This window comes from Pseudophryne corroboree, chromosome 2, assembly GCF_028390025.1.
Source record: "Pseudophryne corroboree isolate aPseCor3 chromosome 2, aPseCor3.hap2, whole genome shotgun sequence".
Lineage (NCBI taxonomy): Eukaryota > Metazoa > Chordata > Amphibia > Anura > Myobatrachidae > Pseudophryne > Pseudophryne corroboree.
The window spans coordinates 1,317,220-1,331,747 of NC_086445.1; the positions used below are offsets into that span (position 1 = coordinate 1,317,220).

General features: G+C 48.0%; 1 protein-coding gene across 2 annotated transcripts in view; it reads left to right on the top strand.

Moving 5' to 3' along the window:
* DNHD1 (dynein heavy chain domain 1) overlaps positions 1 to 14,528 on the top strand; it is a 392,142-nt gene that overhangs the window by 47,582 nt on the left and 330,032 nt on the right. For both annotated transcript variants that reach the window (XM_063950780.1, XM_063950781.1), the window contains exons 7-8: positions 12,773 to 12,982; positions 13,973 to 14,116. In XM_063950780.1, the coding sequence (XP_063806850.1) occupies positions 12,773 to 12,982; positions 13,973 to 14,116 (354 nt within the window). The remainder of the gene's footprint in view (positions 1 to 12,772; positions 12,983 to 13,972; positions 14,117 to 14,528) is intronic.

Genomic DNA, 14,528 nt, shown 5'->3' on the forward strand with positions numbered 1-14,528 from the left:
GTCCCCAGCCCGCACACTGTGTATGTGATGTTATATAGGGGAAGGGGCTGTATAGTGATATATATATATGAGGGATAAGTCCCCAGCCCGCACACTGTATGTGATGTTATATAGGGGAAGGGGCTGTATAGTGATATATATATGAGGGATAAGTCCCCAGCCCGCACACTGTGTATGTGATGTTATATAGGGGAAGGGGCTGTATAGTGATATATATATGTGGGATAAGTCACCAGCGCGCACACTGTGTATGTGATGTTATATAGGGGAAGGGGCTGTATAGTGATATATATATGAGGGATAAGTCACCAGCGCACACTGTGTATGTGATGTTATATAGGGGAAGGGGCTGTATGGTGATATATATATGTGGGATAAGTCACCAGCCCGCACACTGTGTATGTGATGTTATATAGGGGAAGGGGCTGTATAGTGATATATATATGAGGGATAAGTCCCCAGCGCACACTGTGTATGTGATGTTATATAGGGGAAGGGGCTGTATAGTGATATATATATGAGGGATAAGTCCCCAGCGCACACTGTGTATGTGATGTTATATAGGGGAAGGGGCTGTATAGTGATATATATATGAGGGATAAGTCCCCAGCGCACACTGTGTATGTGATGTTATATAGAGGAAGGGGCTGTATAGTGATATATATATATGAGGGATAAGTCCCCAGCCCGCACACTGTATGTGATGTTATATAGGGGAAGGGGCTGTATAGTGATATATATATGAGGGATAAGTCCCCAGCCCGCACACTGTGTATGTGATGTTATATAGGGGAAGGGGCTGTATAGTGATATATATATGAGGGATAAGTCACCAGCCCGCACACTGTGTATGTGATGTTATATAGGGGAAGGGGCTGTATAGTGATATATATATGTGGGATAAGTCCCCAGCGCACACTGTGTATGTGATGTTATATAGGGGAAGGGGCTGTATAGTGATATATATATGTGGGATAAGTCCCCAGCACACACTGTGTATGTGATGTTATATAGGGGAAGGGGCTGTATAGTGATATATATATATAAGGGATAAGTCCCCAGCGCACACTGTGTATGTGATGTTATATAGGGGAAGGGGCTGTATAGTGATATATATATGAGGGATAAGTCACCAGCCCGCACACTGTGTATGTGATGTTATATAGGGGAAGGGGCTGTATAGTGATATATATATGAGGAATAAGTCCCCAGCCCGCACACTGTGTATGTGATGTTATATAGGGGAAGGGGCTGTATAGTGATATATATATGTGGGATAAGTCACCAGCCCGCACACTGTGTATGTGATGTTATATAGGGGAAGGGGCTGTATAGTGATATATATATGAGGGATAAGTCCCCAGCCCGCACACTGTGTATGTGATGTTATTTAGGGGAAGGGGCTGTATAGTGATATATATATATATATATATATATATGAGATAAGTCCCCAGCGCACACTGTGTATGTGATGTTATATAGTGGAAGGGGCTGTATAGTGTGATATATATATATATATATATATATATATATATATATACAAAACACAATAGCAGGCGGCACTCAAGGGGTCTGAACAACCTCAATGAAGACACTAAGACACTGCGGACACAGTGTATGTTCTAACGTATCGGAGTTTTAATTCCTTTATCAAAGAACAAGATATAAAATGCATTGAACTTACCTAAATAGCACCCACCATTAACCCATTGGAGGGCACCGGGGCACGATGTCATGCATGGAGTGAGTGCCGGTCTACAGACTTGTATGTATGTATGTATGTATGTATATATGTATATATATATGTATGTATATATATATATATATATATATATATATATATATGAGAAATAATCTCCCAACACACACATTCTGTGTATGTGATATTTACCAAACACTGGGGGTAATTCCAACCTGATCGTATGCTGCGGATTTTCGCTGCAATCAGGTCAGAACTACGCATGCGTATGCACCGCAATGCGCAGGCGCATCGCACGGGTACAAAGCGGATCGTTGCTGTGCGCTAGGTTTTACGAAGAATCCATTCGCACAGCGGATCGCAAGGAGAATGACAGGAAGAGGGCGTTTGTGGGAGGCAACTGACCGTTTTCTGGGAGTAGTTGGAAAAACGCAGGCGTGTCCAGGCGTTTGCAGGGCGGTTGTCTGACGTCAGTTCCGGGCCCGGACAGGCCGAAGTGATCGCAGCGGCTGAGTAAGTTCTGGGCTACTCAGAAACTGCACAAAACTTTCTTGTACCGCTCTGCTACACATACGATCTCAGACTTGCAAAGCGAAAATACACTCCCCTATAGGCGGTGACTATCTGCTCGCAGCGCTGCAAAAACCCCTAGCGAGCGATCAGATCTGAATGGCCCCTCATTGTCTTTCTACCTACATTATGTACACATAACATATTATTAACACACTAGGTCATTCATCGTGCCCAGCGCCCACTCCTCACGCCATTGCAAGGGCCTACGCCCCCTTGGCCATCGCACGCCCTTTGCCCGTAAAATATTTAACCACTAACAACATTATACTTGAAGGTAATACTCCATATAATACAAATATTGCCCACCCAAAGGACGTGCAGGGGTTAAGGGGCGTAGCCCCTTGCGACGGTGTGAAGAGCTCCCGTAGGGTGCGATGAATCACCTAGTGTGCAATATGAGATCATATCGGCAGGATGTATCACAGGGGCTCCGACAGGAGCTCATCGCTGCTGTGTGCTGAGTATAATGCCAGGGCTGCTGCGCATGCATAGAGGCCGGTTTTGGGGAGGGTTCCTGGTGACCCCTCTGCTGGCTACAAACGAGGTGATTAGTCCATAGGCTACAATGGGTTAGCTTGGGCCAATGTCTGAAATGCTTTCCATTCCGGATATTATTGGTAATTTTGGCAGCAGGAATGGATGGATCGCAGCAGGTATCGGAGATGTCTGCCGCCATCCCTCCATACATTGCAGAGACACTTAGGGGTATATTCAATTGAAGTCGGATCCATTCCGACATGCATTTGTCGGAATGAATCCGACAACCCCTATTCAAATCTCATCTCAATTCGACTTTTTTCAAGTCGAATTGAGATGAGGGACCCTGAGGAGGAGAGGGGGGGGGGGGGGGGCGCGGGGAGTCCAGCGGGGACAGGCGGCGGGCAGACGGAGGAGATCAGCGCTACAGTAGCGCTGCAGGAGGATGTCACACAGCCGCCCGGCCTCATGGCAGTGTCCACCCGGCTCCAGCAAGCGTGACCTCACTTGCTGGAGCCGGGAGTCTGGGTGACATCCTGCTGAAGCGCTACTGTAGCGCTGATCTCCTCCGTCTGCCCGCCGCCTGTCCCCCGTCTCCCTGCGGCTCCCCCCTCTCCTGCTCTAATCCCTCATCTCAGTCCGACATTTTTTGTGTCGGACTGAGATGGTCGAAAAGGGGGCCAAAACCTGTCGGTTTTGGCCCTGTTTTCGACACAAGCACGTGTATCGACAGCTATTCCGCCTATCCACATGCTTTTCGACAGATGGCAGCTTTCGACTTTAATTGAATATACCCCTTTATATTTGCAGCTAAACCTTGAAAATGGGTATTTTCGGATGGAATAGCCACAATATTTTTTGATAAATGTGCCCCTATAGCAGAGGAATGATGGCATATGGTGTGAGCTGTGCGGGAGGGTGAGTTATATTGTTGCTGTGCAGAGTAAATACTGGCTGCTTTATTTTTACACTGCAATTTAGATTTAAGTTTAAACACCCCCCACCCAAATCTAACTCTCTCTGCACATGTTACATCTGACCCCCCTGCACTGCACATGGGGGGTCATTACGAGTTGATCGCTAGCTGCATTTGTTCGCAGCGTAGCGATCAGGCTAAAAAACGATGACGCAATTTTATGGACACGTCCCCGATCCGCCCCACCTAGCATCACCCCCCCCCTCTGTCACCCCCTCAATATACTGAGTCACGCCCCCTGCCATGCCGGACTGGCTGCCTCTTCCCAGAGGAGACAGCCAGAATATCGGCAAGTATGAATAAAGGTTGTGTTCACAATGGGAGTCTGGGGAGGTGCGTTGTCTGCTATGGTTCCATTAAAAAGTACGGATAACATTTTCTTGCGTATAACATCTGCGGCATATACTGGTTGAGTCCAGTGCTTCTACCCTGGGCAGCCACGCACCTGCTTCAGATGTGGAGATTTTCACCACCTGCGTAGCGAATGTAATGTCACCAAGTGCACGCTCTGTGGAAAAGTTGGACGTGTGTCAGGAGACTGTAATGATGTTAAATGTAACCTATGTGGGGAGGACGGCCACCCTTACAGTCGATGCCCATGGGCAAGCCATAATATGGAGAATAAATGAGGGAGGAAGCTGTCAGGAAAGAGAAAGAGGGTCCAGTAAAAGATATTGGGCAGGATGTATTAAGATACATCGCAACTCTCGCCGCCCATCGCAACGATGTTGAATGCATACGTGCTAACATGTGCGATCAACATCGCAATGTGGTGACGGAGGCCCCCCGCGATACCTGTGAGGTTGTGTGCGGGGGTCTCCGTCATCTCCCTGGGCTCTCCTTCTCCTCAGCTGCCGGGAACAAGGCACCAGGCTGTCTCCGATGCCTCCTCCTCTTCCCCTGCACCCGGAAGGACCTCCGGCTGCATTGTTTGGGGGGTAGAAGTTTACCTTCCGGGTCCAGGCTGCCTGGAGGAAGGTATGCCGGGGGGAGGCGTCTGCGGTGGTTTGCGGTTGCCGGCGATAAGAAGCCCATAGGCTTCTATAGGGTATTGCCTCCAGAGATGGCGATACCCTTGGTGGCGAAAAACGGCGGCCAGGTCTTAGTACATTTGAAAATGCAGTAAAACCCCAGAATTTACCGCATTTTTCCCTTAGTACATCCTGCCCATTGTCTTTGTATAAAAACCAGGGCAGCTAAAGTAATTGAAAAGAAAGATACATTTCAAAAGGAAAATAAAGTCAAGAGGAAAAAGAAGGATGACCGTGATGAATTAGTCCTCTCAAATAGATTTAATGCTTTTTCCACTGATGAAGAACAGGGGGGCCCGGGGTGGGGGGGGGGGGGGGGTAGTAAGGAATATTGGAGATGTAGTGTTTGTCTCCAAGGTTAGTAGGGGAAGGCAAAGCAGGGTGAGTAAGCTTCTGTAGGTGACAAAGGGGCAGATGTATTAAGCCTCAAGAAGTGATAAAGCAGTGATAAGTGGAAGGTGACAATACACCAGCCAATCATTACAGGTTTGAAAAATGACAGTTAGGAGCTGATTGGCCGGGTGAGTTATCACCTTCCGCTTATCACCGATTTATCACTTCTCCAAGCTTAATAAATCTACAGTATCCCAAAAGGAGGAAACAGGTGGGGATTAGGAAGAGTAGTGGAGAAGGATTAGAGTGGGATCTGGTAGGCACAGATTTAGGGGATGGAGATGTGGCTGGATATTGTAGGATAGATGGCAGGGACTGCGCTGCTCAGGAGATAGGGTAATAGAGGAAACACCACAGGTAGAAGAGGAGAAAGAGATTAATATATATTCCTCAGGTTCAGTAATTTCACAGAATGGGGCACCTGCAGGTGATCTGTTGGGGGTTCCAGACTTACCTCCTGTGATGGCATGCAGGGAGCCATTGGGGAGGGGGAAGCCTCTCTCAAAGTGAAATATTCTGGAAGCTCTAGGTCTTCAAATAGGATGTCAGGGAAGAATGTAAAAGAAAAGTTAGCAAGTTCCTTCTTCTATAACAAAATGAAACATGGATTTATAACCCATATGATGTGCCACCATTAATGTGGCTTCTGTCGTTTCTGAATGAGCTCTTTTTATGGCCTTTTTACAGTTGAGATTGATTTTTTGGTTTTTGCAAGAGACCAGAATTAGTAGGTTGGACATCCTCCACAAGGCAAAGAGGGAGTGGATGTATGGGCCTTCCTACTGGTGTCTTGCGGCTGAGCTGTATGGTGGAGTGTAAGTGCTTTTTTTAGTATGGTAACCATGCACAGGGTTATAGAACTAAAGGCAGGTACAGTAGGTGTATGATTTTAGAAGTTAACCTGAGGGGACATGACCTGAGGCTTATTAATATATATATGGGCCACAGTCAAAATGGGACAGGAAATGTCTCCTCTTGGAGATAACTGTTCCTTTTTTCATCTCAGCAGATTGTCATTGGTGATTTTAACACCATTATTAGGCCAAACGATAGGTGAGGTTTGAAGACAGCCCTGGGCTATGACTAATTTTTTTGTTAGTGTGATTAGATAGGCAGGTCTGGTGGATGTGCACATTCGACATTCTCCAGACCTCATAAGTTCCACTTTCCTTAGTGGTAGTTATAGGTCTAGGATAGATAGGTCTTTTATTAAGGAGACTTAAAAAAAAAAAACTTTGCCTCCAGAGGTAAAGCCAGTAGAGTTCTCTGATCACGTTTTTCTCTCTGTCATTTTGAATGCTTCAGAAGCTATTCAGAAGTAGCGATTGAATTCTGAGCTCTTAAAAGGAGGAAAAGGTTAGACAATACCATAGAGACTTTTTTCAATGTCAGGAAACACTTTTGGAGGCTGGATGGAGTAGATCTGAGTGGTGGGAAGAAATTAAAAAGAGAATTTGGAGATTTTTCAAGAGGTTGGTAGCTAAAAAGAACTTGATAAAGCGAAATATCTACCAGAGTTTGAGAATGAAATTAGATTTCTTGATTTCTGAGTGTGGTGATAGTGGGGAAATCTCCAGAGTGAAGGCTCAGATGAAGGAATATCAGTATAACCGGCTGGATTCTTTGATTTTGGAGAGGGATTTTGACAAATACCACTCGCCTGATCCTTTCCAGAATTGCGGAAGAACAGTTGAGATGAAGAAGTTGAGGGGTCTTTATGACAAACAGGGTGTTCTTCGTGAGGATAAGGAAGGCATCTTGGGAGTCATCGGATCCTATTACTCCGATCTTTTAGCTGAGCAGCCACTTATCAGAGAGAGGATGGAAACATTTCTGAGGGGGATGCCTGGACTTTGTAATCCAAATGCCTCGATTGAAACCTTGGGCAGGGATGTGACTTCAGAGGAAGTTAAGATGGCAATTGAGAAATTAAATTGTAAGAAATCCCCAGGCCCAGATGGTTTAACATCTGAGTTTTATAAAGTATTTGCCGACCTCTTAATTCCTCGCCTAGCAGAAGTATATAATGAGTGTCTGGGTGAGGGAACCCTCCCTCCTTCTATGAGGATACCTGCCCTCATATTACTGTCCAAGCGGAAAGATCCATCTCGTATTGAGAACTGGCGCCCCATTGCCCTTCTCAATACAGATAGAAAGATTTTGGCAATAGTACTTTTCAACAGGTTTTCAGAACAACTGCTTTCCCTGTCTCAGCACTGTACGGTGAAGGGCCGAATCACGTTTAGTGCTGTCATTTCTGTCCGGGAGGCCATAGAGCAGTGCCGTGCTGAGAAATGGGGAAAATACTTGCTGGCATTGGATCAGTCTAAGGTTTTTGACCAAGTAAATCATGAGTACCTATGGGCCCTAGTTGAAATGTATGGGTTTCCAGTCAGGGTGGTAAATTGGCTCATAACAAAATACAGTCAGGTTGAGAGCATTGGGCGGGCTATGCTTTTGAGGTGAGCTCTGGAGTCCATCAGGGTTGTCCCCTGAGCCCCCTCCTGTATGTACTCACGATTGAGCTCTTCATAACAAGAGTAGAGAATGGTACGGTGGGAGAGATGCAGCTCTGCCTAGAGTTCCCTTTTAAGGTTGTGTCTTATGCAGATGATGTCACAGTGGTTCTGTCATCAGTGGCAGAGGCACATGATGTGGAAGAGCTCATCTGTGAATACTCTAGCCTCGTGCTTTAGGTTAAATCAAGAGAAATGTGAAGCTTTCTGGATGGGGAAGAATTTTCTCTACTGACAGCCTCCCCCGGGCTAGTCCTCAGATAAAGATTCTAGGTATTTGTTTTGTCCATGGCGATTATGCCACTGTAAATTGGGTGAGGTGTCTGGAGAATGCTGCCCATAAAGTGGAGTGTTGGAGGAGATGTAAATTCTCTTTCAGGGAAAGGGTGGACTTGTGCAAGACTTACCTGATCCCGTTATTTTTATATGTCAGCTATGTGTGCTTTTTGCCTCAGTCTTTATGGGTCAGGTTGAACTCCTTGTTTTTCCTTTTGTTTTGGGGAAACAGGATGAATCTAATCAAGAGAGGTATTACTTCCAAATCGAGGAAAGATGGAGGGGCTGGCATGGTCAAGCTTGTAGTCTTTTTTTGTTACAACTTTTTTAACTTAACCTTGGAGTTTATTTTTTTTAGAAACTCCTCCTCGATGGGTAAGTGGCTTTGTGGTCTGGGTGCCCCCCTTCCTCAAACTTTAGTTAGGTGGTGGCCAAGTGAAGAATCCTCAAATTTGTAAAGGCTGTCTTCCGATCTACGTTGTCCAGAGCTTGAAGGTCACAAAGTGTTGGGGCCTGGAAGTGGGGGAAGTCAAAAACTTTTCCAGGAAGGAGTTGGGGGAGAGGATTTTGCAAACCCACTTTCATATCCTGCTGTCACTAAGGGATTGCCCAAGTAGTGTTGCTTCTGCTGGATTGGCTCTCATAAATTCAGAGAGGACATTGCTTGGTTTTCTTTTCTTCGGAAGCTTTATGTGAAGGGAAACATGATGTGGAGAAATGCCAATGATCGTGGTTGTCCACGGGAGGAATGTCTAGGGGAAGTGGAGACGATGGACCATTTCTTGATCAAGTGCCCTTTTAATGTAAAAGTTTACAAGAGAGTTTCAGGAGCTTTGGGTATCCCGTGCCTTTCAGGGCTTAGTTACCCAGAGTGGACTTATGGAGCATTCAGAAGATACGGTGTATTTAATTTGACTACAATTTATTTAGTCAGTTTAGTAGTTAGATATCACACATGGATGGCACGGTGTCAGGTTTCCTTAAATAATAAAATCCTTTATTGTGAAGTGGTGGTGGATTTAATTCTGCACGAGGTGGAGATGATGGTTCTATACAGGGAAAGGGTGGATGCTGTCAGGGGGTCCAGTTGTTGGGGCCAGCGGCTGAAACCCCCTTGAGTGTATGGCAGAAATCCTTATTTGAGGTCCAGCTGGTGCTTTTTTCTATCCTTTTCACATCCTGTAGATTTTGGTGATATAGTTATTTGATGGAACAGCTTTTGCATAGATCTAAAAAGCTTTGCTCAGTTTTCCTTTGCAAAATATGTAAATAGTGGGGTAATATATGACGTTTTGTTTTTTTGTACATATTTGTTTACTTTGATTTTTCTTGGTATATTGCGGATTGCATTTTATTTATGTTATGCATTATTATGTATCATGATGTGATTTATTATTTATTTATTAATTAATTTATTGATTGTATTATATTTTATTTATTGTAATATAGGTTGCAAGGTCAATAAATGGGAGAATTACCCCACTCTCGGGACACGTGTAATACAGACAGTCCCAGTCTTGTTTCCTTCTATTGGGGATATTAGGTTAGACTGTGTACACAGACTGGGATGTTGGGCTGTATGGAGGCATCAGGAGGTTAGACTGTGTACACAGAGTGGGATGTTGGGCTGTATGGAGGCATCAGGAGGTTAGACTGTGTACACGGAGGGGGATGTTTGGCTGTACGGAGGCATCAGGAGGTTAGACTGTGTACACGGAGGGGGATGTTGGGCTGTATGGAGGTATCAGGAGGCTAGACTGTGTACACGGAGGGGAATGTTGGGCTGTATTGAGGCATCAGGAGGTTAGACTGTGTACATGGAGTGGGATGTTGGGCTGTATTGAGGCATCAGGAGGTTAGAGTGTGTACATGGAGTGGGATGTTGGGCTGTACGGCGGTATCCAGAGGTTAGACTGTGTACACGGAGTGGGATGTTGGACTGTACGGAGGTATCAGGAGGTTAGACTGTGTACACGGAGTGGGATGTTGGGCTGTACGGCGGTATCCAGAGGTTAGACTGTGTACACGGAGTGGGATGTTGGGCTGTACGGCGGTATCCGGAGGTTAGACTGTGTACATGGATTGGGATGTTGGGCTGTACGGCGGTATCCGGAGGTTAGACTGTGTACATGGATTGGGATGTTGGGCTGTACAGAGGCATCAGGAGGTTAGACTGTGTACACGGAGGGGGTTGTTGGACTGTACGGCGGTATCAGGAGGTTAGACTGTGTACACAGAGGGGGATGTTGGGCTGTATGGAGGTATCAGGAGGTTAGACTGTGTACACGGAGGGGGATGTTGGGCTGTACGGAGGTATCAGGGGGTTAGACTGTGTACACGGAGGGGGATGTTGGGCTGTATGGAGGTATCAGGAGGTTAGACTGTGTACATGGATTGGGATGTTGGGCTGTATGGAGGTATCAGGAGGTTCGACTGTGTACACGGAGGGGGATGTTGGGCTGTATGGAGGTATCAGGAGGTTAGACTGTGTACACAGAGGGGGATGTTGGGCTGTATGGAGGTATCAGGAGGTTAGACTGTGTACACAGAGGGGGATGTTGGGCTGTATGGAGGTATCAGGAGGTTAGACTGTGTACACGGAGGGGGATGTTGGGCTGTACGGAGGTATCGGAAGGTTAGACTGTGTACACGGATGGGGTTGTTGGGCTGTACGGCGGTATCAGGAGGTTAGACTGTGTACACGGAGGGGGATGTTGGGCTGTATGGAGGTATCAGGAGGTTAGACTGTGTACATGGATTGGGATGTTGGGCTGTATGGAGGTATCAGGAGGTTAGACTGTGTACACGGAGGGGGTTGTTGGGCTGTACGGCGGTATCAGGAGGTTAGACTGTGTACACGGAGGGGGATATTGGGCTGTACGGAGGTATCAGGAGGTTAGACTGTGTACACGGAGGGGGATGTTGGGCTGTACGGAGGTATCAGGAGGTTAGACTGTGTACACGGAGGGGGATGTTGGGCTGTATGGAGGTATCAGGAGGCTAGACTGTGTACACGGAGGGGAATGTTGGGCTGTATTGAGGCATCAGGAGGTTAGACTGTGTACATGGAGTGGGATGTTGGGCTGTATTGAGGCATCAGGAGGTTAGACTGTGTACATGGAGTGGGATGTTGGGCTGTACGGCGGTATCCAGAGGTTAGACTGTGTACACGGAGTGGGATGTTGGACTGTACGGAGGTATCAGGAGGTTAGAGTGTGTACATGGAGTGGGATGTTGGGCTGTACGGCGGTATCCAGAGGTTAGACTGTGTACACGGAGTGAGATGTTGGACTGTACGGAGGTATCAGGAGGTTAGACTGTGTACACGGAGTGGGATGTTGGGCTGTACGGCGGTATCCAGAGGTTAGACTGTGTACACGGAGTGGGATGTTGGGCTGTACGGCGGTATCCGGAGGTTAGACTGTGTACATGGATTGGGATGTTGGGCTGTACGGCGGTATCCGGAGGTTAGACTGTGTACACGGAGTGGGATGTTGGACTGTACGGAGGTATCAGGAGGTTAGACTGTGTACACGGAGTGGGATGTTGGGCTGTACGGCGGTATCCAGAGGTTAGACTGTGTACACGGAGTGGGATGTTGGGCTGTACGGCGGTATCCGGAGGTTAGACTGTGTACATGGATTGGGATGTTGGGCTGTACGGCGGTATCCGGAGGTTAGACTGTGTACATGGATTGGGATGTTGGGCTGTACAGAGGCATCAGGAGGTTAGACTGTGTACACGGAGGGGGTTGTTGGACTGTACGGCGGTATCAGGAGGTTAGACTGTGTACACAGAGGGGGATGTTGGGCTGTATGGAGGTATCAGGAGGTTAGACTGTGTACACAGAGGGGGATGTTGGGCTGTATGGAGGTATCAGGAGGTTAGACTGTGTACACGGAGGGGGATGTTGGGCTGTACGGAGGTATCAGAAGGTTAGACTGTGTACACGGATGGGGTTGTTGGGCTGTACGGCGGTATCAGGAGGTTAGACTGTGTACACAGAGGGGGCTGTTGGGCTGTACGGCGGTATCAGGAGGTTAGACTGTGTACACGGAGGGGGATGTTGGGCTGTACGGAGGTATCAGGAGGTTAGACTGTGTACACGGAGGGGGATGTTGGGCTGTACGGAGGTATCAGGAGGTTAGACTGTGTACACGGAGGGGGATGTTGGGCTGTACGGCGGTATCAGGAGGTTAGACTGTGTACACGGAGGGGGATGTTGGGCTGTACGGAGGTATCAGGAGGTTAGACTGTGTACACGGAGGGGGATGTTGGGCTGTACGGAGGTATCAGGAGGTTAGACTGTGTACACGGAGGGGGTTGTTGGGCTGTACGGCGGTATCAGGAGGTTAGACTGTGTACACGGAGGGGGATGTTGGGCTGTACGGAGGTATCAGGAGGTTAGACTGTGTACATGGAGGGGGATGTTGGGTAGTATAATATGTATAAAATGGGTTTTTACTGCTACATAGTTCTATGAACACCTGGAAGTAACATACATGAACCAGGATGCTCTCCACATGTAAATGATTGCTACTTTAAAAAAACAGGAAATCTCTCACAAAATATCACTGCCTGATCCTCTCACCTGTTACACTCCTCTCAGTGTTACTGTAGTATGGTTGGATATACAGTAATTGGTAGGTGAACTGTCCATGCTCCATCCCCACAGTTACAGTCCAGGTTCAGCATGTCAGGCAGTCAGTATAGCTCAGGACACAATCCTGTGGCAGGTAGCTGACGTCAGCCGGTGTTGCAGTGTAGAGACGGTCGGACAGTTTTGGTGGTCACAGAGGATAACTGGAGATGTGATGCTTCCCTGGCACAGGTGAGAGAGGACACCTACGTCATGGTGAGGACCACACAGCAGGACATGGAGAAAAGCCCAGAGAAGACCACCAGGGAGAGGTTACGTCAGACGGAGTCCTGGCTGCACAGGCTGGGCAATCTGGCTTCTCTATATGGACACATGGTCTGTCAGGGCCTGCACGCCCTCATTCAGCGCAGTGTCTGCAGCTTCATCTATGATGTCATCCAGGTGAGTGAGAGGATCCGTGCGTGCTACCTGCCTCACTGCATGCTACCTGCCTCACTGCGTGCTATCTGCCTCACTGCGTGCTACCTGCCTCACTGCGTGCTACCTGCCTCACTGCGTGCTACCTGCCTCACTGCGTGCTACCTGCCTCACTGCGTGCTACCTGCCTCACTGCGTGCTACCTGCCTCACTGCGTGCTACCTGCCTCACTGCGTGCTACCTGCCTCACTGCGTACTACCTGCCTCACTGCGTGCTGCCTGCCTCACTGCGTACTACCTGCCTCACTGCGTGCTACCTGCCTCACTGCGTGCTGCCTGCCTCACTGCGTGCTGCCTGCCTCACTGCGTGCTACCTGCCTCACTGCGTGCTACCTGCCTCACTGCGTGCTACCTGCCTCACTTCATGCTACCAACCTCACTGCATGCCTCACTGCGTGCTACCTGCCTCACTGCATGCCTCACTGCGTGCTACCTGCCTCACTACGTACTACCTGCCTCACTGCGTGCTACCAACCTCACTGCGTGCCTCACTGCGTGCTACCTGCCTCACTATGTACTACCTGCCTCACTGCGTGCTACCAACCTCAGTGCGTGCTACCTGCCTCACTACATGCTACCTGCCTCACTGCGTGCTACCTGCCTCACTGCGTGCTACCTGCCTCACTACATGCTACCTGCCTCACTGCGTGCTACCTGCCTCACTGCGTGCTACCTGCCTCACTGCGTGCTACCTGCCTCACTGCATGCTACCTGCCTCACTACATGCTACCTGCCTCACTGCGTGCTACCCGCCTCACTGCTTGCTAACATGTAGTGCAGAGTGATATATGAGTGATGTACTCGGGCTGTATACATAAGCTCCATTATAGTATCTGATACCTGCTAGCACCCCCATAGACTGTGAGCAGATATATGGCGAGAGCCCCGGCAGCTGCGCCTTTATAGATCAGTGTCAGTAAGTCGGCCATTGCTAATAATCTGTTGTCTCTGCAGATGCTGCCTCCTGCTGGCAAATCATTCCTGTGCGTCAGCCTGGAGTTCAGTGACCGCGGAGAGCTGGTTCTCTGTCCATCTGCTGAGCACCTACATCTGACCTGTGACCGGGCACTAGGGGCTGTTCTGGACTCCGTCCTAGAGGTAACTAAAGACCGTGGTGCTGATTCTGAGGTGGGAGCCAGTAATTTAGCCCCTGGGTAACACCATGCTGCACTGCTGGGGGTCAGATGTAAAATGTGCAGCCTACTGAGCCTAGATTACTAATGATATATGGGAGCACTACGGTAAGTCAGACTCAGTATGTGACAAACTCTTGGCCTACTGAGCCTAGATTACTAATGATATATGGGAGCACTACGGTAACTCAGACTCAGTATGTAACATTTTCTCAGCATACTGAGCCTGTATTACTAATGATATATGGGAGCACTACAGTAAATCAGACTCAGTATGTGACACACTCTCAGCCTACTGAGCCTGTATTATTAATAATATATGGGAGCACTATGGTAAGTCAGACTCAGTATGTGACACACTCTCAGCCTACTGAGCC